The sequence below is a fragment of the Platichthys flesus genome, chromosome 1, assembly GCF_949316205.1.
Source record: "Platichthys flesus chromosome 1, fPlaFle2.1, whole genome shotgun sequence".
In the NCBI taxonomy this organism is placed as follows: Eukaryota; Metazoa; Chordata; class Actinopteri; order Pleuronectiformes; family Pleuronectidae; genus Platichthys; species Platichthys flesus.
Window position 1 is genome coordinate 2,184,755 of NC_084945.1, and position 23,138 is coordinate 2,207,892.

At 42.5% G+C, this 23,138-nt stretch overlaps 3 protein-coding genes across 5 annotated transcripts in view; 2 read left to right on the forward strand and 1 right to left on the reverse strand.

Annotated features, from left to right (window-relative positions):
* Positions 1–23,138, forward strand: part of LOC133957318 (troponin T, fast skeletal muscle isoforms-like) — a 133,975-nt gene that overhangs the window by 94,800 nt on the left and 16,037 nt on the right. The gene's annotated exons all lie outside the window — the stretch shown is intronic.
* Positions 350–20,582, forward strand: LOC133956796 (lymphocyte-specific protein 1-like). Its single transcript, XM_062392110.1, has 15 exons — positions 350–517; positions 5,285–5,410; positions 7,329–7,581; positions 8,130–8,266; positions 8,398–8,656; positions 8,906–9,016; positions 9,230–9,253; positions 9,332–9,373; positions 10,231–10,262; positions 10,486–10,570; positions 11,043–11,180; positions 11,285–11,383; positions 11,715–11,798; positions 12,404–12,497; positions 20,302–20,582. The coding sequence occupies exons 1-15, from the start codon at positions 462–464 to the stop codon at positions 20,325–20,327; spliced, it is 1,566 nt and encodes a 521-aa protein (XP_062248094.1). The 5' UTR covers positions 350–461; the 3' UTR covers positions 20,328–20,582.
* On the reverse strand, positions 13,013–22,972 carry LOC133956447 (mucin-2-like). Of its 3 annotated transcripts, XM_062391504.1 has the most exons (4): positions 22,726–22,972; positions 22,322–22,356; positions 17,621–19,835; positions 14,491–14,819 (listed from the first exon to the last, which is right to left on the reverse strand). In XM_062391504.1, exons 3-4 carry the CDS (start codon positions 19,824–19,826, stop codon positions 14,641–14,643), a joined length of 2,385 nt encoding a protein of 794 aa, XP_062247488.1. In that variant the 5' UTR covers positions 19,827–19,835; positions 22,322–22,356; positions 22,726–22,972; the 3' UTR covers positions 14,491–14,640. The 3 variants fall into 3 exon arrangements, with proteins under 3 accessions (XP_062247469.1, XP_062247479.1, XP_062247488.1); XM_062391485.1 differs by having other exon boundaries at positions 13,013–19,835; positions 22,726–22,949; XM_062391495.1 differs by lacking the exon at positions 22,322–22,356 and having other exon boundaries at positions 13,013–19,835; positions 22,726–22,949.

Below are 23,138 nucleotides of genomic sequence, written 5' to 3' on the forward strand. Positions count from 1 at the left end.
TTTACATGCATGTGCAAGACAGTATGTCAATGATATGTGTTAAAGTGTGTGTGTGTGTGTGTGTGTGTGTGTGTGTCCCAATAAATTGACTTGAATGGTAAAACTGTACATGCGTACAATATTGTGACTGATCCACTGTTATGATATCATCTTACTTTCCCCTTGGGAGAGTCACATGACCCCAGTTTGGGTGGGGGGGATGGAGGGTGTCAAAATGCTTCAATGAAAACCACATGGAGGGTGGAGAGAGAGAGAGAGAGAGAGAGAGAGAGAGAGAGAGAGGCTGACATGAGAAGAAGAAGAGAGCAGCTGTAAGAAAAGTCTCCAGAACCAAGAACAGATCCAGAGCCACAGGACCACAGACCAGGACCTGAACCCAGGACCACAGACCAGGACCTAAACCTGAACCCAGGACCACTTACCAGGACCTGAACCCAGGACCCGGTGCAGCTCAGTCCACCATGTCCTCCAACAGAAGAAGGAACTCCAGCAAGCAGCTCCTGCAGAACCTCATCAGGTGAGAGAACAACATCTATTTTTTCTTATCGGTACCTGCATTGATACAAATTTCCATAATGTGGAATTTCATAATAATGGTGCAAACAAACCATATTTGAGTAATTCTACAAAATGTGTCTTTTGTTTATTAATCCCAATCTTTTTTGTAATCCGAGTTAGATAGTAGTTCAAAAGGAAATTACTCAACTACTCAAATGTATAATGTATATTCTTGAAACACTTGTGATGTACTTGAGTATTTCCATTTTCTTCTACGGAAAACTCTTACTCCAAATTATAAATTGTATTTATCGAGTTACTTTAAAGATTAAAATATCACACATGAAGACATGATCAGTTTATTACCTAAGTAAATGAACAAGTACAACAAAAATGTTCCACTTACATATTAATGCATGTATATTACATTATGTCATTGCCATAGTACACAGACAGATCATATGTTACTTTTGACAGTTAAAGTACATAGTTCTAGACATACTTTTCCTCAAGTAAAATTTTAAATGCAAGACTTTTACTTGTATTAAACTATTTTCAGTCTAGATATATTTATTTTAGCTGTGAGTGGTGGTGATAATGCATCGTTTCTGGACTGACGTCCAAAGAATTGTTGTTTTTCCTTTTACGTCATTAGTCGTCCACAAATCTGCAGCCACGTTAAACACAGAACACAAACACACATTAGAATATATAGATATCTATATATGTATATATTTATATATCATATGAAATACAATGTCTGAAACCATCTGAAACATTACATTAAATTGTAAATCGTTAAATGATTGATGTACATTGGTGACACAAAAACAGGAACTGTCGTAATGCAACCTAATCACCAGTGGTTAAAATCACATCATTTAACCAAAATTACATGGTCGACTGATCATCAGCTGACTCATCCTTAGCTCTTTATAGTCGAATGGAAAAAAACTATATATATAATAATCCCGGTGGTTTCCGTGCCGTCGACCATTTTCACCACTTCTTACAATGGAGAGCCATGGAATCCACATACAGGCAGAGAGCTGAGGTTTGATTGAGTTTAGGTTCAATTAACAAGAAGGATCTCAGCCGGTCAACATCTCTGACAGTGAAACTATTTAAATCATCTTCATCGTGTCGCACGTGAGAGAACAAGTGAAGTTTCTGAGCTTCTGGGAGCTGAAGAAGAAACGACTGAATCTGTGTGTCCTGGATGAAATGAGGGGTTTTCCCATCGATTGAAAACAGAGTGTGTTTGATTTCAATAGGGCGTGAAAATACAATGCTCAAATACTTCTGTTATAAAGCATGAATCAGCCGAAGTGCCTGATGTTCTGTACTCTTTTTAAGGAAATACTGATTTTGAATAATGTAAATGATGTGGATGAATCCAGTTTCTGTGTCTTTACAGACAGACTCCAGGTCTAGAAGGTGAAGCCAATGTGTGACTGCTTGAAACGTGATTTCTCCTGAATCCTCAGCAGGAGGCGAATCTACTTCTCACTTTATAACGTCAGTAAACAAGTCTAGATAGAAAAACATTTTCAATTTTCCAATGCGAACGTGGCATCTCCAAAAAAGTTTGCTCTTGTGCAGAAGTCATTTAAAATACAAAAACTTTAGGTGATCCTGGCTTCAGTGTTATTACTCAGTGATCTCCTTTGAGATCTGCGCAGAGGTCACAAAAATAAAACTATAAGAAACCTGGAATCGAATCCTGTGGAACGCCACACAGATGAAGCAGCACGCTAGCCTGTGGTCGTCAACACGGTTCAGATGCCTTCAAACCCGTCGTCTGAGACCAGGAGGCGACTGAAAGCAGCTCGGAGTTTAGGCAACTGCTGAAAATAGAAACAACTGTAAATTAATGCAGATGTAATAGTGTGTGGACTGTTCCACATGTGCAGGATCTGGGCTCTCGGTCACAGCACAGATCTGAGAACAGCAGCAGAGTTTTGGCTCTTCCCTCAGTCGGCTCTGAGTCCTCTTCTCCAACGGGCTCAGGAGTTTAGATTTCTTTTCTCATTTTTCACCCTTCACCACTTCTCCTCATTGTCAGAGAGCTCCTTGTTTCCTCGGTGGAACATTTCCATTTGACGTCACCGAAAAATGACACTTTGATTCAATGGCTTCCTTTATAGCTGCAAACTCCTTAATGGCCATGACATCATCTGGCTGAGTCCTGGACGCCCTCCTGCCCCGGCACACACACACACACACACACACACACACACACACACACACACACACACACACACGCACACACACACACACACACACACACACAAAGAGAATGCCGTTCCCCAGGCCTCCATTGCCTCATTGTGTAAATGGTGGAAAAAGTGATGTGTGTCGGAGAGATTTCCTCCATAATCTGCTTGTTTCACATTTGTGCTTCACAGCGTCCTGTTAAATGTCCCATCAGACCCTGGAGGTGGCGTGAACTCCACAATGTGCTGCACACACAGGAGAAGACATGTCTCCTCTGCAGCTGCTTCAGTCTCAGGCTTTTGAAAGACGAGGGCAGTGACGTCGCCTCCTTAACGCTGTCGACTAGAATCTACCTTTCTACACAAAGAATCTGCAGCAGCTACTTTGTCTTGTAGGCAACACAATCGCTGGCTTTCATTTGTCTGATCGAATGATATCACAGGATTTTAAATGAGGTGTTACATTTAATGAAGGAGACATTTGATGCTTTTATTAGTGTTTCTTTCCTTTGTTGTTTTTTGCGATGCAAATTTCAAAAGTGAGACAGAGGCTGAAAAGAGGATCTGCAGCAATAGAAAGTATTGACCCATATTCAAATTAGGAGCCTGAATATGAATGGGTGGCATAGTGGTACAGCAGTCGGCCCTGTTGCCTCAGCGGGATCTTTTTGTGTGGAGTTTGCATGATCACCTGGTGTCTGTCTGGGTTTTCTGATGGTGACTCAAGCTTCCTCCCACAGTCCAGCGATGTGCAGGCTGTGGTTAATGGGAGACTCAGAGTTGTTCATGTGAGTGTGAAAGGTTGTGTAGCTGTATGTCGGTCCTGCGATACCCTGGTGACCCCCTCTCGCCAAATATCAGGTAGATTGGCTCCTGCTCCCCTCACAACATCCAAATCTCAGTGCAGATGATGGATGGATGGATCAGTGTATCTCTCAGTGGATGAGAGGATGTGCTGGAGTGTCAGAGGAGAGTTTTCACCTCCACATTGAACCTGATCCTCACTTCAATCATCTCCTTTAAAAACACACAGCCCTGAGTGAGAAGCTGAAACAGTCACACATCAAGTAAAGACTGAGTCCTGCCACGTTGATCCCACCACGTCTCCACTGGGAACCATCAGATGTAGGTCACGCTCCCACATGATAATGACCGCTTCAGAACCGGTTCAAGGCCGATGGCTCAACCAGCAGCTTCAACCACTGACCTTTTAATCAGGCTTTTATCGTTGGTTCTCTGCACATTAAGGATGTTTGGTGATGATCTCATGGAGACGAGAGGAGTCGACATGTTTGGACTGTTAATCATAATTATTTTTTGCATTCAACCGAGCCACAGTTGGTTAATATGGTTTGGATGTTTCGTGTTTAATAAAAAACCAACAGACCCCGAGGCTGTGGCGTGTTTTTGTGATGCTGCAGTGATGTGATCACAAACTGATTTTACCAGACACTATGTGTGTGTGAGCGAAAAGAAACACAACAGTAACACACTTGTATAAAAATCGCATTATGGTGCCACAGTAAAAAAAAAAATCCACAGGGCAAATTAAACGTCAAGGGGCTTTACCAGGGATTTCAAACGGAGAGAGACCTCTCAACAAAGATGGTTACCTTTGATAGATAAAAGGGAGAGTATTTTTTATTTATCAGAAAGTGCAGAAAATATTTATTTTAGAGGTTTTTAAAAGCCAGTAAACATAAAGTTCATCGCAAGGATTTTATGCATTCATCTTTTGTTTGCTTGTCTTTCTCTTAGTCAGCAGGATTATGCAAAACACTTCTGGACAGATTCTAACTTCTTGAGTTTCTTTTCAGTGATGTTGCTTTTTTCCCAGCTTTCAGTTATTAATTAAGAAATACCATCAAGGCTTTTAAAAAAGGAATCCAAGTTGTGAAAAACTGGAATTTTCCTCGTAAAACGATGACATCACTGTGAAAAACTTGTTTGTTCCCAATCAACAGTTTCTGTGCTCAGAGTTCGACCTTTTCAAGCCGTCAGCCAATCAGACGGCTCAATGTTTCCACAGTTCTCGTTTCCTGACGTCATTTTCTGAAGATGAAAGTCGGCAGGAATAAAGTCTTCCTCTTCCTCCTCCTCTCCCTGTCCTCCTCCTCCTCCTCCTCTTCCTCTACCTCCGTCCCTTCACCTTCACCTCCTCCTCCCTCGCTCTTTGTTTCCCTCCAGAGGTTTGGATTAAGTGAAACAGCACAGCAGCTGGATCGAGCTCTTCCAGATGTGCATGGGCAATAAAAGGAGTTATTGTTATCAGGTCCCGCCCACTGCAAACTAAAACTCATCAGACAGAAGAAGGGAATTAACTCTCATGTGGGAGAAGTCGTCTTTTATTATATTTGAAATCCACAAACCTGAGAAAATCATCTTTCTCAAACTGTTGAATCAGACAAATTACAAACATTTGTCAGGTTTGAATTTTAATTTCTTTAAAGAGACTGAAAGGGAAGAAACTCTCGGAGGAGAGAGAGAAAGGGTTCTGATCTTTGAGATGTTGACTGACTCCTTCCAGGCTGATGTTTACGAGTGTGTGTTTGTGTCCACGCTGCCTTCAGGGTGACGGCCCAGCGGAGCCAGGAGGACGCTGAGGAGGTGGAGCGGGAGCAGAGGAGGAGAACCAGGGAGTTCCAGAGAGGAGAGGGCGAGCCCAGCCATCACCATGAAGACACACACAGGCCGGAGTGAGTGTGATGCTGATGCTTTTAATAATGAACAGAAAACTTAACATACAAACATATATACTCACTTCCTTTAACAATGTGTTTTTAATTAAATTAAATTAAAATGTTCTCAGGGGAAAACTCATGTTTGTTTGATGATTGGAATAAATCGCACTGATATTTATAAGTCTGGTGGAACTTCAAATAAAAATCGGCATCTTGCTGATTTGAATTTGGTTTCATTGGCGCCGCTGCAGGTTAACAAATTAAAACCTATGAGTGTCACTAATGTGTAGCCGAGTTATTATGGATTTAGTGGAGAATCAACAGTTTGAAGTAACTTCAATATTTAATGTCCTGTTGAACAAATGATCCTGACAGAATTCAAATGGACTGTTCGACCGCAGTGGAGGGAGGAGCTCAAAACAAAGACATCTGCACAAGTTGCTGTTCGTGCATTTATACAAATCTCTACATGAGTTGTCACTAATAACTTAGAAACGATTAATAAATCATTGAGTAGGTAAAATAAAAGTTCCCTGGTTGGTGCTCGTCCTCCTGCACAGACGGATTTCTGCAGATCTTTGTTGCTGACAGGATGCACTTGTTTGGATCAGATTGGATGTGACCGTGCTGCTTGTTAAAGTTGATTCAGGCTCAGCTGCTGAGTTCAGAGGAAACGTTGTGTCCAGTGAAGCTGCAGCTGAACGAGCTGAGAAAATCACTTTCCTCAGTTTGTTGTTCGACCCGACGTCGGAGGAGGAACTCCCGAGGGAAACATCCTCGTCCCCGAGACTGAGAACTGCTGAATGTGTTCAAATGTGCTTCACTCATCCGACTCGGCCTCGGTCATTAACCTCATTGTTCCGCCCGACATGAGAGTATGAGTATTAATCTGACCACTGGTTCGGCAACAAGTTATGTTTGGTTCCTTAAGAACAGTCGTAAAACTTCAGAACAATGCGTTTTATTCTGTCTTCAGCCTTTTGCAATAAACTACAGGAAACAGGAGCTTCATATAAAAAAAGAAAAAACAGCTTAACACTTCAAGTGTTTTATTAACAAGAAGATTAATCAGAGAAATCCAGAGTTTGCATCATCGTCTTCTTTGTTTCAGATTCAAAAAGTTGTTTGCAAAAAAAGATAAGATAAGAAACTATAAGAAACAGGATAATACATCATCATGTGTTAGTGTTGATCGGAGTCGTGTCCATCACTGTGCTGCTCTGTTTGATGTCTCCATGGTGACCGTCTCTGTTGCCATGGAGACTGACCCTCCCCTGTCTGCCACCTGTCACCTCTCTTAGCCCCGCCCCCTTTCCCACACCGGTGGATCTCATTAAAGATGCAGCTGGATAAAAAGACTCACAGCTCTTTAACTTCACAAACGGAGCAAAGATCAGTTTAATTATACTGTTTGACAAAACTTCAGACAACAACAAATACATAACAAGGGCTTTTCATAAAGTTGTTATTAGTTTCTGCACAAAACTCCCTTTGAACTACTGGAAATAAGGATATAGTTGTAAAATATCAATAAAAGTACAGAATTGTATTCGATGATTACCTTGTTCACTTGATAACAGCTTCAGGTGATGACATGTTCATCTCATGTTGATTATGAAGCAAAAACAAATGTATTAAACCTCAAAGTGGGAGACGAACCTGTGACACAGGATTGTTCAGAGATAAAGCAGTTTTACTTTTTCCCCCACTTTCCTTTAGTCCGACAAATAATAAATACTTTATAAACGGCCAAACAGTATTATTATACCATCTCTGCTCTAGTTGTAAAGTAAAGTAAGCGTGAGTTTCGTATCCTCAGGTGTGTGTCACAGTGCTGCACGTTGTGTGTTTTATGTGTCTACTGGGATTCAGTTCATCCTGGATCATCTCATCAGTCCCTTAAGTTCTCCTCTGATCTCCACATGCTCCTCAGGCTGGACGGGGAGCTGAAGCCCCGGTGCCGCTTGGTCCTGGAGGAGGACGAGGGCTTCAGCGACTGGAGTCACAGGTTGGAGAATCGTAACGAGCAGGAGGTGCAGGGCGTCTGTCGGGTGAGGGAGCGGACACCCAGCACCGCGCCGCGCTGGAAACCAGGACCTGAAGAGGAGAAACAGGATGAAGAGGAGGGACGAGAGCTGGAAGGAAGCAGTCGGCCACAGGAGACTTCAACAAGACCTGCAGAGAAGGTGCGAGAGGCTTTGAGCTGGAGCCAAATCATACACTATTGAATAATTTTTCATTAAATCTGCTACAGAAAATCAGGATCATCTCTCGAGGTGTAATAACCTTGATGATCTCAGACACGCGATGTTGTTTTTGAGGCTTTTTTGTGAATGTAAAAGTTCTGCAAAGGTAAAAAGAGCAGTCTGTGGAAAGTGAACTCCTGAAACATCTCGTCAGTCGTCCGACAGCAGTTATCATGACTAACATCGGAATTATCTGCATGCAACCTTTTTATCACCTGCTTTTTTTTGTACACTCGGAAAGAACTCATTAAAGAACCAGGGGCCTGGTTTACGAGCACGCTGCTACAAGTGCGCTCATCAAGCTCTTAATGAGAAACTCTGTGAAACTACTGAGGCAAAAACAACATAAAGCTCCAAACTGTGTAGTCAAAGTCTCCAGAAGACGAAGCAGAGAATCTGAAAACAGTCTTTTCAAATCAACTTGTCTCTGAATATTCTGCAGATCATCATCAAGCACGTTAACCTGCGAGGCTTTTATTTTATTTTAGATTCCGTGCAGCAAAAAGGAAGTCAGGACTTCGTACAGCTCGTCAGTGTTTCTGCCGCAGGACGCCAGGCTGCAGCACGCCACCGGACATCCCGCCGACAGGGCCTCGTACCTGGCTGCAGGGACCATGAGGCCCCGGTGGGTTCTCCACTCACTGTCTCACATGTTTTTTCTAATCTTAACTTGCTTCCTCTGTCCAGCATCTGTTGTGTGTTTGCATCCTCGGACCTGACCATGCCTGGGCTTTGTTAACCACTTCTCCTCCACAGCGGAGCGGCCTGCAGGGTGGACGGGGAGGTGGAGCAGGAGGAGCTTAGAGAGGAAGAGGAGGAGGAGGAGGATGTGCAGCCCGCTCTGCAGAAGGAGCGGAGGACTGCAGACACCAGACAGAGCTACAGAGAGGAAGAAGATCAGGAGGAAGAAGAGCTGAGCTTCACACATGGAGAGAGGGACGACCTTCACCTCAGGAGGGAGCAGAGGAACAGAGAGGAAGAGGAGGAGGAGGAAGAGCACGAGACCCCAAACAAGGTTGGCTTTCTAATGCAGCTGTTACATCTACAGTATTACTCAGTAGTACTTTTTATTTATATTATTGTTTCATTAGTCCCAGGCTCTGCATGAACTTCAAATATATTTGTATATTCACTATAATACACTCTATATTGTTAATTTATGTTTTCAGTGATGTTTTTTAGACTTTATACTCTCTGGATTAATGGGGACTCAGGATTAAGGACTTATCTAATCTTATTTTATGTGACATCGTTGTTGTCGTAGGGTTCAGTGGAGAACCCGAGGAGCGAGGAGGTGAACAGAAGATCTGTGAGTTCTCTCTGCAGCGAGGGGGAGGAGCCGGTAAACTACGGCCCCATGAGCCCGACCTTCAAGGTATTAAATGAAGCCAAACAATAAATGATTTAGTTAGATCTAAAATATTTAGCAGCAGGTGAAGGGATTTGGTGTCTTTGCTTAAAGGCAATGATACAAGTAATTTATACTTTATATCTTCTTCAAAACAAACCAGCACAGTGCACAGTTTCCCATGAGCCTGTGGTGATTCACTCATTATACATCTTGTCATTCTTTCTGCGGCGGCACCAGAAACTCCTCATACAGTTTTACCCAGTGAGTACAACACATACACAAAACACACACAGAGGGATGTCAGAGCTGCAGGTCACTCAGCACGTTGTGTCTTTACAGGATGAAATCAACAGCAGAGTCTCTACTGACGGGAAATGCACAGTGAGTACCATGGTCAGGGTCAAAGGTCAGCAGCTGCTTAAAGAGTACCGAGGTTTCAGGCATGGAGCGATTAATCCTGAACACTGGGCCTTGGTTTGAAAGTCAAAGTTAAGACACAAAAATACTTAAAGAGACGCAAAAACCTCCTATAGACAGACACAACTATTTAAAATGCACACATGGACTATGAAAAGACAAAAAAAAGACAACACATGAATTAAAAGAGACGCAGATCAACTACCGGGACTCGAAAAGGCTCCAGAAGGACTCACAACAAACACATAGTGAGATTAGAGACTAATTAAAACTACAAATAGACACAAAACAACCAGGAAAAGACACACAACTGCTACAAAGCTCAAAAAAATAATATGAAAGAGACGCCAATAACCATCAAGAGGAGGAAAAAGACTCCAGTGATTTAAAATAATGACGAAGAGACTCTAACTCTTATCTCCCAAAACAACCTCAGAGATACGGGGGGATAGAGAAACCGAAAAATAATCACACTGACGCTCAAAAGAAATACAAAGTGACTCAAATACTACGAAAAGAAACAAAATAACTATACAAATATGCAAAACAACTACAAAGAGAAAAGCCAGATGACAATCAAGTGGCAGTTTGTCTGTTTAGAGGTTTTTCATATGTCTGTGATTGTGTTCATGGTCCTCATGTTATCCCACTCTGTCATTTTTCTTTGCTTACGTCACTAAAAACACATTCAAATAAAAACAGCTCACTCTGATTCAGTCCATGTTGCAGATTTCTTTCAAACTCTTCCCTCAAAAAACAGATCAAATAAAAACACATCAGGTTTTTATTTGGCCCAAATAAAAACTCTGTGTCTTTTCTAGATCATCGAGAGAACTGAGTCTCTGAGGAGGAGGTGAGTGTGTGTTTGTGAGATTCAACAGCTCGGCAGCCTAATAAAACAGATCTAGATAAAAAAAAACTCAGTCTTTATACACAACAAAAAGTGTAGTTTAGAAAGTTGCTTGTCGTGCTCAGTTATTTTCAAACTTTCCCTGTGTTGTATCTAATCTCAAGTGCAGATATAAAACATGATGAAAACTCTTTAATGTTTCTGATCGTCTACGTTTCTTCTGAAGCACCGGCAGCGTAAAGAAGACGTCGCCCCCTGTGGCTGTTTCCAAGATCGACAAGAAACGAGAGCTGTACACACAAGCTCTGGAGGTGATACACAAGTTATTTCTATTTATTGACTATTTATCATTAAAAAGGGGTTTTGTTGGAGGATCTAAAATACCAAATATATAACGCTTTAACGCTTTAGATCTTATGAGAAAACTCTCACTTGAAAGATGGTCTCCAGGGGTTTCTTTTACACATCTACTTTAGTTAGTAGAGAGGATTTAAATTCATGTCTGTTCAAACATCAACGTCCAAAAGTTCAACGCACATCACAACACAAAGCAGAGAAAGTGTAGTGTCAGCATCTGAAGGAAACTAATACTTTCACCCGCTTGTGGTGAATCCGTCACTTCTGATCCGAGCCCGAGTTCCTCCTGCAGAGTCATTTGTGTTTTTCTGTTGTTCCTGTGATTTCAGACACAGCCCAGATTGTTGTGTGTCTAGATTCAGGCGTCAGTTCTAAGACATTGACTGTTGTTGTCATGTTGGATTGAACCTCCCTGTGTTTCCACAGCTCTCCTCGAAGGAAGGACGATTCGGAGCTCAGCTTCTCACCGACCTGACGAGTCCGACCGAACCCGTCGCTGCCAAGAAGAACCTGTTTGAAGCCGGAGACGCCTGGAACCAGAACACCTCCGTCCCAGCCTCCAAGGTCAAGAGACGATTAACAAACACAATGTGTGATCAGCTTTATTTACACAACTCCTTTCAATCAGTGAATGAGAATATAGTTTGAAAGTTGGTTTTCCTCAGCAGGATGCGGATGGTTTAAAAGTGGGCGTGGCTGATCTCATCAACCAGTGGGTGAGAGGAGGTGAAGATGGGAGCAGGTGCAGCTCGCCCTCCAAACCTGCAGTAAGTACTTCCATGAAATACTCTCACAGTAATTGAATACTCTGATTGTGTGAGATGTGTTGATTGGCTGCTGCAGGTTTGACAGGATGCACGGATCACTTCACCTCCGGATCAATCTTTGTTCTCTATGCTGTTTATTCTCTCTCAGTTTTTCTTTCTTCACCAACTGGTCATTATTCTCTGTTCCTTCATGCATCCCCACCCCAGCTTCTTCTCATGTTCTGTGAATGAGTCAGCGCACGTCGCCCCCGTGTGGCAGCAGCAGCTTCTTACAGCTCATTGAACAGAGGTGACAGTTTTGCACGTCGTTGTTTTTTTTTTGTTTTTGCAGGAAATAAAACCTGGAGGAGTTTCCAACAAGAAGAATCTGTGGGAGAGCTTCGGTGACACATTATCTCCAGGCCGGGACGGGAAGGTACCAACTCACATCCAAATCTGTCAACGGCTGAATCAAACTTTATTACTTTTGTTTATTAAATATAATTATCTTTGATCTTTAACCTGCCGGCACTTCTGTGCTTTAATATCTATTCAAACTTAAATTATTTTAAATTTCTTTTCTCAGGCTCTATAGTTTCACACACTGTACAATAAAATAGAATAAAATAGAATATCAAAATAGGAATAATGTATATATATCTAAATATATATGAATGCTATTTTAGTTCAGTTTTCTTCCTAGTTTTAATTACAAAATATATTAAACTGTATTTAATGTAAAGCACTTTGAGCTGCAAATCTTTCATGAAAGGTGTTTTACAAATACGTGTTATTATTAGCATTATTATCATTATTATTATATTTGTATATAAGAAATAAATGTTTTATTTTATTTATTACGTTAAGGGGCCTTGTTTTAGAATTGCACATGAAACTCTCATACTCACTGCGACCAGAGGACAACGTCACTTATTAAACTTGTATACTGAAATCAAAACTTTAAATACCATTGAATAATGAGGAAGTTAAGTTTGTCAGCCTATCTACTGATAACGTTGTTTGTTCTGAACTGAATTTCAGGAGAGCTCGTCTGGTAAAAAATACAAATTTGTGGTGACGAGTCACGGGAAGTACCAGAAGGTTTCTGTTGAGGAAGATGAGAACTGTCTGTCAGGTGAGAAAACCCCTCAATCCAGATTCTGTGGGAAAACAGCGGTAAATCGTGACATAACTGTTTTGTTAATATGCTACATAAAACATAATTAACTGTATATATTACATTTATGTTAAGCTTAGGCTATTGAATTAATGACTTACTGACATTAAATCAATAAGTCGATTGATGAATACTCAGTTACCTTAAATGTATAAATGTGTTTAAAATAGTCTAGAAAAGTTACCTCAGTGACGTTTTTAAATATTTGATTTGTTTCCAGCTGATTTCAAGATGTCTTAACAGTTTCACTCTTATTGCACATAGTAGCTAGGTTTATTGTGACTTCAAAACTTTAGATTTTGGACTTTTCATGGATGTTTGATGACAATAAAAAATAGAACAAGATCAGACAGATCAGATCTGTGTCACCTTTTAAACCAGGTGGGACTCGTGTTAAACCTTAATTGTTAAAGTTAATTTGTCCACTGCAGCCTCAGGAAAATAAAAAGGAGAAATAAACACAAGAATTTCACTTTCAGCTTTATGCATTTTTTAAATCACACAGTAAACAAATACATAGATGAAGCTTCAATGTAATAAATGGGGCAATAGTTAGCTTATAAAGTCCCCTCTTATAAAACAAATTCCACATCATGATGGTCATCTCATGGAAAACAACACAACAGCTTCTATAGCAACATGCTAACACCTGCTAAAGCCTCAAAAGCCATGAAATGTCACTTTCACATAGATCTTTCTGCTGCTGTCACAACCTTTCTGGTTTATGGAACCTCGCTGCTTCGTCCCAAAATGCACCAGCCTCAGTATTTTCTGCTCCCATCACATTTCCATCCACACCCGACTTTCAGGAACCTTAATCTGTTCTGACCAGACTTCAAACCTTCATTCCATCTTCATCCTCTAAACCCATCTGCCCTGTTGTTCCAGGAATGTAAAAGCCCTATTTGTTACAGAGGTAAAACACTGCCTACCAGCGGAGTGAACGCTAACAGCCCAACTTCGTTAAAAAAAATAGAAAAAGGTGGAGCATGACAAATTTAATTTAATTTATCAGAGTTTCTACAGATCGTTCATTCAACACCACATCCAACCTACGCCATCATCAAATGAAACAAGACAAATCCAACCGAGTAGAGTTTCAGAGTTCTTTGCTGTCTTTGTCTTTTTTTCATATTCCTTATTTCACAGCATCAAAAGTGCAAAGACGCCCTGGATCACCTCTTGACGTTTTCACGGGTAACGCATACTGAGAATATGCAAAAATCCATTTTACAAAGACATTTTTATTTTAAATTACCAATGGAAATACTATTGCTCAAACAATTAGAAAACAGTAGATGTTGGTTAGGCAGGAATCAATAACTGATTCATAAAATTAACTCTATTGCAGAAATTGTTTCTCGTCTGTTTTCTTCCAGATTCTCGCGATGTGTTTCTTCTCGTTCGAGTTTGCTGAGATCATTGCACCGATCTCACAATAAATCACCGACCAGAAAAAATCACTCTTCACTCTCAAAGCTTCAGTTCATTTTACATATCCACTTTTTTCGACGACCCAAATCCTCTGGCTTTTCTGTTGAAGTCCTTGTGTTCGTCCTCCTGAGACTTGCGTTTTATCAGCCCCCTTTCAAACACAGCGGATATTTTGGTGAGCGGCTTCTCCGCTGCCTCTTTAAGCTTCCTGGCGTCAAATCGGGGACTGTAGAGCAAAATTGGCAGGCGACTGACAAACGAGGGGACTTCTGCCTGATTGTCTTTCGAGGCCTTTTTCTCTTCTGAATCCTTCTTGGTATTGTTGACCTGTTGCATTATACGCTCTTTTGTGGAGAACATATGAAAGAGGAGGGCGTCCCACATCTTCAACGCAATAGGAGCTTCTGTGTTCTTGACCACATCCTGAATGACACACTTGTCAGGTACCGATTTATCGCTACCACCTGCATCTGTTGTCTCGTTGCTGCCACTGTCGACGACCTGAGATTTGGCCTCAATCTGTGGAAACTCTGGTTCGTCTGGCTCGACAACCATGTGTTTCTTGAGCCGTGTCCATCCGCTGAGCCTACCCTTAAGGCCTTTGGGCTTCTCGACAGCTCTTGGCTGAGCCGATTGAGGGGGTGTCTCTGCTGTAACAACCTTCTTATCAGCAATTGAAGATGCAGTTGATGTCGTTGACTTCGTGGAGGGTTCGGCTGCTGGGGCGTTCATCGGTGCAGGAGTCCTTTTGGTCTTCGGAACGTCCTTGTCTTTGAGTCCAGCTTTTTGCTGAGATGACGGTGATGTTCCTCTGTTTGGTGATGGAGCTTTGACTGAGACTGAGGCCTGAGGCAGAGAGGCAGGAGTGGCAGAGTCAATCACAGCAGCTTTAACTATGGATGGTTTCATGTCAGAATCTGTTGCTGGCTTTGCAGGAGAAATGTTCTGCACTGGGAGCTCTGACGAAGACTGAACATTACTAATCTGGACCGGATCGGGGGGAGTTGACTTTACATCTTGTTTTACTACTGGGGGTTTTGATTCTACAGTGGCAGAGGAGGTTCTTGACTCTATCTGTTTAATGGGATGTTTTGGTTTAAAGGTGGGTTTACTGGTTAAAACAGGATCTGTAGAAAGGAGTTCTCCCTGCTTACTAGAATTTGATGCTATGTTTGATTTCACTTGTTGTGTTGGGGAATGTGCTTTTACTTCAGGGACTGAAGTGTCCTTGGATGGTTTTATTTCTGGTTTTGAGATACACTCTGTGAAAGTCTTTGCCAAAGACGGAACAGCACTTGTACATGTATCATTTTGAAGAGGTGTAATCTGGGCAGTAATCTGTTCTGCCATAATGACTGACGAGAGTATTGTTTCTGTTGTGTTGTTTAAAGACACAGGAGTTTGAGAGCCCTGAACTATGGTTGGAGTATATGTTCGTATAGGTGTGCTCCTCACCCGTGGTTCGGGCCGCGGGGAAGCTCTTGTTTCCGTCCAAGGTTTAGTTACTGTAAGAGGGCTAACAGGGGTTCTAAAATCTCTGTTGGCTTCACTAAGGATCTGAATATTAGTTGCAGCATAGGTATTTACAGCAGCTTGTGAGAAGGTTTGACTATTTAAAGTGCGGCTGCTAGATTTCTTTGTTTCAATGACAGATTGCCGGAACAGTTTCAGTTCAGACTGAGAGCTCACTACAGTTTTAACATTCTCTTGGGACGGCATGATATGACCTGGCACTGTAATGATTTGCTGTTCTACACTGACTTTAGATATGTCTGCTGTTATACAACCAGTGGAGATGGAAGATGTTGACACGGCACTGGTTGTGACAGAGTGCTTAGTTCTTGGAGTTGGACTTGATTCAGATTTACTCTCAGTAATTGGCTTGATTAAAGGTGATTGTTCTTTTACAGCAGTTTTAGTTACTTGAGGTGAGGATGCTTCCGATGACCTTTGGTCAGCGAGAAGGTTGGATATGTGTTTTCCATCAGAGTTAATGTTGACCCTTGTTTGGGCAAAAGAGCCAGAAAGAGATTTTTCATCAATGGGTACTTTAGTTGTGGACTGACTACCAGGTCTATCTGATCTCAGCTGAGGGCTCCTCGGTGCTACTCGCCTCATGGTTGGGCTCGACGGCACTCCTGGTCTACTGACCCGTCCAGTATTAAATGTTGGTTTACTGCCCTCTGCTGGATCTGTCAGGATTGGCAAAATAGTTTCTGTTGTGGGCTTTTTGGTGAGTTTAGCTTCAGTAACCCCGTGAGCATTGCTGCCAAAACTAGATCTGTTTGACTGTGCAGTTTCTGCAACAGGTTTGAGGTGATGAACAGCCTCTAAACCTCCTGGTTGTCCAGGTGAGAATGTGTCTGTGGAAAACCTATTAACAGTTATTAATCCTTGTTGGTCTGATAACTTGGTTTCACTACTCAGTGAGGTAAGCTCTACATTTCCTGTTGAAAGACTTGAAGCTTGTTTTAATTTACTTTCTTCTGCTTCCACTTTCGCTGTCAGTGAACTGACTTTTTCACGGTTGAGTTGTGGATACAACAAGTTGTGGAGGTCTAGTGATGAGCTGCTGACCCTGTTAGTGTTAATATTACTATTAGTTGGTTGTTTGGCATCTATACTAGCTTGACTAAAGAGTATTGCATTTTTAGCAGATATGTTAAGACTTGTTTCATTGGCTTGTTTAATTTCTACCGTCGTTTTGCTTGAGTTTGTGTTGAAACTTTTTCCTTCAACAACTTTATCTTGGCCAATGGTTCTCATGCTACTCTGTGTGTTAAGAAGTACACTATCATTCATTTTGATTGTCTTTTGGGGATCTCTTGTTTGCACTTTTGGTTGTTCTGTCTCACTTTTGACAGATGGTTTAGTGTCTGATATAGTGGGCGATTTGCTTGCAGTGATGGACAGGCCTGGGTGTTTGGGTTCTCGGTTGGGTTTACTCTGTGGTGTAGTATTTTCAGGATATGGGTTTACAACGGTTGGTGCTTGAGGTTGTATCAACGAGAGAACTGTTCTGGGTAAGTTCATCTTGTTTTCAACAGTTTGACTGTAAGTTTGAGTTTTGGCGCCGAGGATGTTGGACTGTGCAGAACATATATAAGCTGTAACTGGCTCATGTTGCAGCATGGGCACTGTCTTAGCAGAATCTGGTTCTTTAGAGAATATATTCGAGAATTGTTGCTCAGAGCTTGTTTTGTCAGGTACACATTCTGTACCGGCAGCATTAGAAGGCAAATTGTTTCCCCTGTTTGTCTTGTTGGGTCCAATATCCTCCCTGTTTGCTTTGATTTGCTGGTTAACTACTTCTCTCCGTTTAGGTGCGACGGTTTCAGTAGCCACTCTACTGGGCCGCAGTGTTTCTGACGCCAGTTTGGTGCTTTGTTGTGTTCCTAAGATGGACGCACCATTTGTGATGACACTCCCTAAAAATTTGAGCCCTTTCTCTGTAGCAAGAGATTGAACAACCCGGTTCTCATGATCAGCATCTTTCCCTTTTGCAATCAGCTGTGTATCTACATTTGGATCTACTTTGACTAACGTTGAGTAAGAACCCAACTTTCCACTGCTGTCAGTCAGGCATGGAGTTGTAAATAGTGATTTAGCCATGGAAAATAGTGCTGCACTTTGTGCGTGTACCTCACCTGCTGTAGGTATTGGGGCCTCAGAGTATGAGGCTTGTGGTGTGGACACGTCACTTGTGGATTGCTGCATTGTTTTCTGTGACAAGCCAAGAGGAAACTCAGGTTTTAAAGTGTTCACACTAGATGTTTTAAGTGATTGTATTCCAAAACTTTGAGCTCCTGAGAGACTTTCCTCAAACAGATATTTTCTACATGTGACCATCAGTTCCTCTGGACGTTGTGAATCTGTTGGAGGCAACAGAGACTGTAAAGCGTGAGCAGCAGAAACCTCCACTGAAGAGAGAAGATCTTGCTTTCCATTGATTTGTTTTGTTGCATCAAACTTAGAGATGTGTGATGGATCAACTGCTACTTCCGACTGTGACTGGTTTGACAAGGTTTCTTTAGACCTGCGGGTAACAGGGCTGTGATGTGCTGCTACATTCCTAAATCCACCAAAGGCAGCATACTCAGATGGAGTAAGGCCATAATAAGTCGATCGGGATTTGGGCTTGGAGGTCGCTAACGTCATTTGAGTTTCCAATAAGGATGACAAGGATTTGCGTGCCTCAAACACAGGAGGACGATTTGTGGTCGACAGGGGGCTTGGACTTGTTGGTGCTTGCATTGAAATCACCAGTGTTGGTTTGAGATTGGAGGTGTTTGGAACTGACAGAAATGATGGAACCTTTGGAAAAGATGAAGCTTCCCTCCCTGCAACTTGGTCTGTTTTTAGCTGTGGTTCGACAGGTTCCATCAATGTTGGTTTGACCACAACAGATCCAGGTGCAGTGATACTTGATGCTAAATTCTCTCTGGGATACAGTTCGGTATTGGCAACACTTAAATTAATTGTACTCCTTCGGGTGTGCTGGTTCTCTATCTCTTTGTAATTGCTGCTTTGCTTGATGGAAGTTATTTGATTAGCATCAGTTTGCTTCGGCTCTTCTGTGGAAGTAAGAGGTTTACTATGTTTAACACTAGCTTGAATTAATAATGTATTCTGTGGAGTCTCTTTAGCAATAGCAGGAGCTTGTAAATCAGGACTTGCAGCAAATAAAAGCGGGTTAGGTCTGGATATTTCAAAAGTGGGTGTGGATATTTGAGACGGTCTGCCGGAGGGAGTCTTAGGTCTTCCACTTTGGGTCCTGGTTACAGACATTTTCTGATCAGTTTTCAAGACCGGCACTTTTGTTTTGTCTCTATTTATTGATGCTCCATGGTAGGTAGGGTTTATTACTGTGAGGTCCTGCATGGAGGGGGGTTTAGAGATCTCATAAAATGTTGCCTTTGAGGTATAAATCCTGGATTGTGGGGAGTCAGGTTTTGACTCTTTCACCGCCTCAACAAGCGATATTTTTGAGGCAGTTATCTCAGCGGGCATCTGGTTTGGAGCAAGGTTGCCATTACTGGTGGATCTGGCAATCCAAGACGACATCTGAGTTTGAGGGCTGTCCTTTAAAGTGGCGTTTGTCTCCCTCTGGCTCGGGACAAAAGGTGTCTGGTTGTTTGAAAGTGATAGCAGGACAGGAACAGGAGGTAGGTCTGCAACTTGAGAAGGTGCCGGGCCTGGGACACAGTTGGGGGCAGCTGGGGATAGGGTCAGGCTGTGAGTTGATATTTTAGGGCTGGATTGCAACACAGTGGCAGCAGAGACTGTTGTGACTGAGCTATGGGGACTTGTTGTCTTGTTTAAATTAAAAGCAGAATGAAGAGGTAGTGCGGGCAGCTGCTCAGGTGGTGATGTGGCTGGTGAAGCTGAAGGTGGCATCATGAAAGGGGTTTCGTCATCGAATAATAAAGAGGAGCACTCGTACAGTGGAGCCACCAGCTCCTCAGAAGCCCTGATCGGAGCCGTGTAAGGCTGAGGGGGGAAGCTCCCAGTTTGACCGTAGGGGTTGATCTGAGGATGAGGAAATGCAGAGTGATCGAAACGGGAACCTGAGGGGAAACCGGACAGTGATGAGTCCGCAGTGACTGATTCTGGTGTCCTCGATGGGCTGGACTGGTCGCTGTGCTCGAGGTCCGTGCTCGCTTCGTTTACAGGCGACAAACAGGAGCGAAAGGGGACGGGCGTCTGAGAGAGAATGCCTTTTTTCTTGGTTCTCTTCTTCTTGAGTTTCTGAAGCCGTGCATTGTCTTTGCCTGGTTTTGGCAGCAAGGCCGGAGGATACTGCTGGGAAAGGTCCGGCTCCAGCCCGTTACTGTAGCTGACTTCCATCAGCATGTCTGACTCCTGCAAGACAGATAACACTTCTCAGGTCACTTATCTTATCAAATCAAGGCAAAAATCAACTTGCACAAATGGAAAGCAGATACAACCCATCATACTGATTTTTAAGAAAAGGCTTGACACCAACTTTGTTGCTGTTTATTCAAATTATGAAGTTTTTTCTCAGAAAACCTGAGTCAAAATACCTGAGGTATTTGTTTCTAATGCTTACTAACAGACCTCAGAGCAGGAATTCGATTTGATGCTGTTTGCATTTTGTGAAGTTTTCAATTTCAAAGCAGCGGGAAATGTTCTAAAACACTGTCTGGCCCAAAATGTACATTTTTCATTCCAGACATATCACATCTCAGCAGTTGGTCAAATAATGAATGATTATTTTTATTTATCATTACATATTAAAGCCACTAATTGTGTGTGTGTGTATATAACCACTTTAAATGCTGACATCAAGCATTTTCTTATTTTACAGCTGGAGAGTTCTATGAAGATTTGTGAAACACATATTGGACTTTTTCTTGGAAGAAAAAAAATATCTTTTAGCGACTCTCACTTCAACGTTCTCCGTGTTTCAAGCTTCAGGTTGGAAATTCTCTTAAATCCTGTTGTGATTCCAAACCTCCTTTTACACTCAAGTTATCATTTTACAAAGTAGTGAAGCTAAAAGTCAAACTTTTCTCTGTTCATACTGGACATGTTTTCTTTTAATCCTGTGAATAATCTCTTTCTCTCTTATCTTTGAATATGATGGAATAAAATCGATTAAAAAGGTTTCCTGGTGTTGGACTCTTTGTGTTCTTGCTTCCATTGTGATTTTCTCTCTATGTGAGCTCACTGTCTTCTGCTGTGTTCCCCCTGTAGTTTACTCAGCTGCTGACTTTGCTGATTTAAGCCGGACACGTCTGCGGCTGGCTTTAGAGAACTATGAGCTCCCATGACAACGGACTCATCAGCAGGTTACAGATCTCTTGTTGGGTCCTGAAGATGGTGCATGGCTACAAGAAGCGTCACTATTGGAAATAGAAAGGCATGTAAAGCCGCTACTTATGGCAAGGCTACTTTGAAATGATGACAAACTACTTATGAAAATAGTCTCTCAAGGAGAACCTCAAATTTAAACCTGACCTCAGGATGAAATAAAAGTAAACCCAAAGGAAGATTAATGACTCGTACAGGAGGGAGTCGAGGGTCACGCAGCAAGAAGTCGGGGTTAGCGTTTAGCAACTTCAAACGAGAGCACCAGTAAATTCTAGATTCCTCCGCCAGTGATGTTACAAGCAAACAGTAAAAAGGAGGTCAAAGGTCATAGATGGAATCCACAGACAGCAAATCTTCTGTAACCTTCTGTCGGACAGGCACCGACGTTTGGCTTTTTTCCTGTAATTTTTCGTGAGAACGTGTCGGCTGCCGCAGACATTTGCTGGAAGTTTTCCTGCAAAATATTAGAGTCGGCCAATGTGAGAACGAGGCAGGAAAAAGTTCACATATTTAAACACGAAACTAGAAGAATACAGATATCTCAAAATGAAAAAGAGGAGCCACAAAGATGACAGGCTCCTTCCTGCGTCCTGCATGTTCCACCCTTGCACCCCCCCCCCCTCCCCCCCACAGTCTGATATTCTGGCCATTTTCCTGTTGTTGTCCTGATGTCTGTTGTCCCACACAAACGTTAAAGGCAAAGTCTGGACCTGATTTAAGGGACATGTCATGTGTGAAAACAGCTTCTCTGAATATTTCTGTACCCAGAGTTATAACTGGCAGACGTGTCGGAGCTGACTTTGATTCACTATTTTATATTATAAATGATTATTAGATTTCCGACGTGATATTTCCTACATTGTTAATATTTTATCTTTCCTTTCGGCAACATGAGCTGAATTGTTCCCTTCCTGTCTGAATATCTTTGGGTGACACTACGGGCCACTTTCTAATTTTAGACGGAGGGAAATAAGAGCAAACATCCTGACACCAAGCACCTGCTGCCTGTCGTCCTGCAGACACACAAACAGCCTCAGTCTGCTGGAAACCAATCCCAGGCCCAAATCCTCTCAGAGCTGCAAGGACTGTGACCGGGGTTATCTGGATTTTTAATTTACGTCGCCTTAACACCACTTTGGCGAGAAGATGCAGGATAATCGTGCTTGAATGTTTTTAGCAAGTTTGATATTCTCTGGCTTGAATGTTACAGAAGTAACTCAGAAACTCTGAGATGTTTGTCTGGTTGTGAGTTTAACATGAATCCTGTTTGTCCAAGTGACTCCTGCAGCCACCGGGACCAGAAGGCCAGCTGACACATGAGACTTCCCCCTTTTAAGGCTCTGGGAGGTTTCCAGTGGAGGAGCTCAAAAGAGAAACGTGTAACCTTAGCTTTGAGATCAAACTGTACCATGACCTCTATCTAGCTACCTTTAAGGAACTCAATTAAACAACTAGGAGGCCGAGCTCTCTATCTGTCATCGTGCAGCTACAGTGTTTATCAGATCAACACTTACCAAAAGTGGGGACAGGCTGTGCTCAGCTGGTCAGGCTGAAGACCGTTCAGTGGAAGAAAGAAATAATAGAGGGAATGAATTTATTTATAATTTACAACAGAAAAAGGCCCAAAAACGGATTAGAGGTCAAATCGATTTGCTCGTGTGCAGGTTCTGTTCATCGCTGAATCATGCTTTCACTCACATGGTACAACACTGTGCAGAAACACACTGCTTTGCAAGCTTTCCCTCCTCTAATGGATTTAATGTCTGATATCCAGCATGCTTATGAGATTTCAGATCGTGCTCGTGCCACTACAAAATTCTAAGCATAATTTGCAGGTTAGCACCTGGCTGTCGGCTCAGCAGAACGCTGGAGAACCACCAGCTTGTCAATCAACAGACACCGAGTTTGACTGGTTTACCTTCGGCGAGCGGCTGTCGGGACAAAATGCTCTCTGCTTGTTAATCCCGGCTCAGAGTGCCACAGGGCCGTCTCATCCTGGAGTGAACCAGAGCCTTAGGGAGTGAGCCACCGTGCCCGTGGCCACTCCAAAAATAAAACTGTTGCCTTCAGTGTGTGTTGCAGGGGCAGACGGGGGATTCCAGGCCACCTGAGATGGCTGAGGTTCAGCCCCTACAGGCCGAGCGCAGCCACCTCCACCTGAGGGGAGAGGGTCACCTGTGTAGAGCAGCAGGGGGCGACCGACAAATCAAGTGAGACTTTAACACTTGTGTATTTTTGTGTACTCTAAAATGCACAATGATGCACTGTGTTGTTGCAGTACATCCTCCGACCACCAGCGGCAGCATTGTGCTGCACTGAGCAGCAGCAGCC

Bases quoted from the DNA above. Each gene is read 5' to 3' on its own strand.
- LOC133956796 (XM_062392110.1), top strand. From the start codon at position 462: ATGTCCTCCAACAGAAGAAGGAACTCCAGCAAGCAGCTCCTGCAGAAC. The intron at 7,582-8,129 runs GTGCGAGAGGCT...ATTTTATTTTAG, and splicing joins CAACAAGACCTGCAGAGAAG to ATTCCGTGCAGCAAAAAGGA. The intron at 8,267-8,397 runs GTGGGTTCTCCA...TCTCCTCCACAG, and splicing joins GCAGGGACCATGAGGCCCCG to CGGAGCGGCCTGCAGGGTGG.
- LOC133956447 (XM_062391495.1), bottom strand. From the start codon at position 19,826: ATGCTGATGGAAGTCAGCTACAGTAACGGGCTGGAGCCGGACCTTTCC.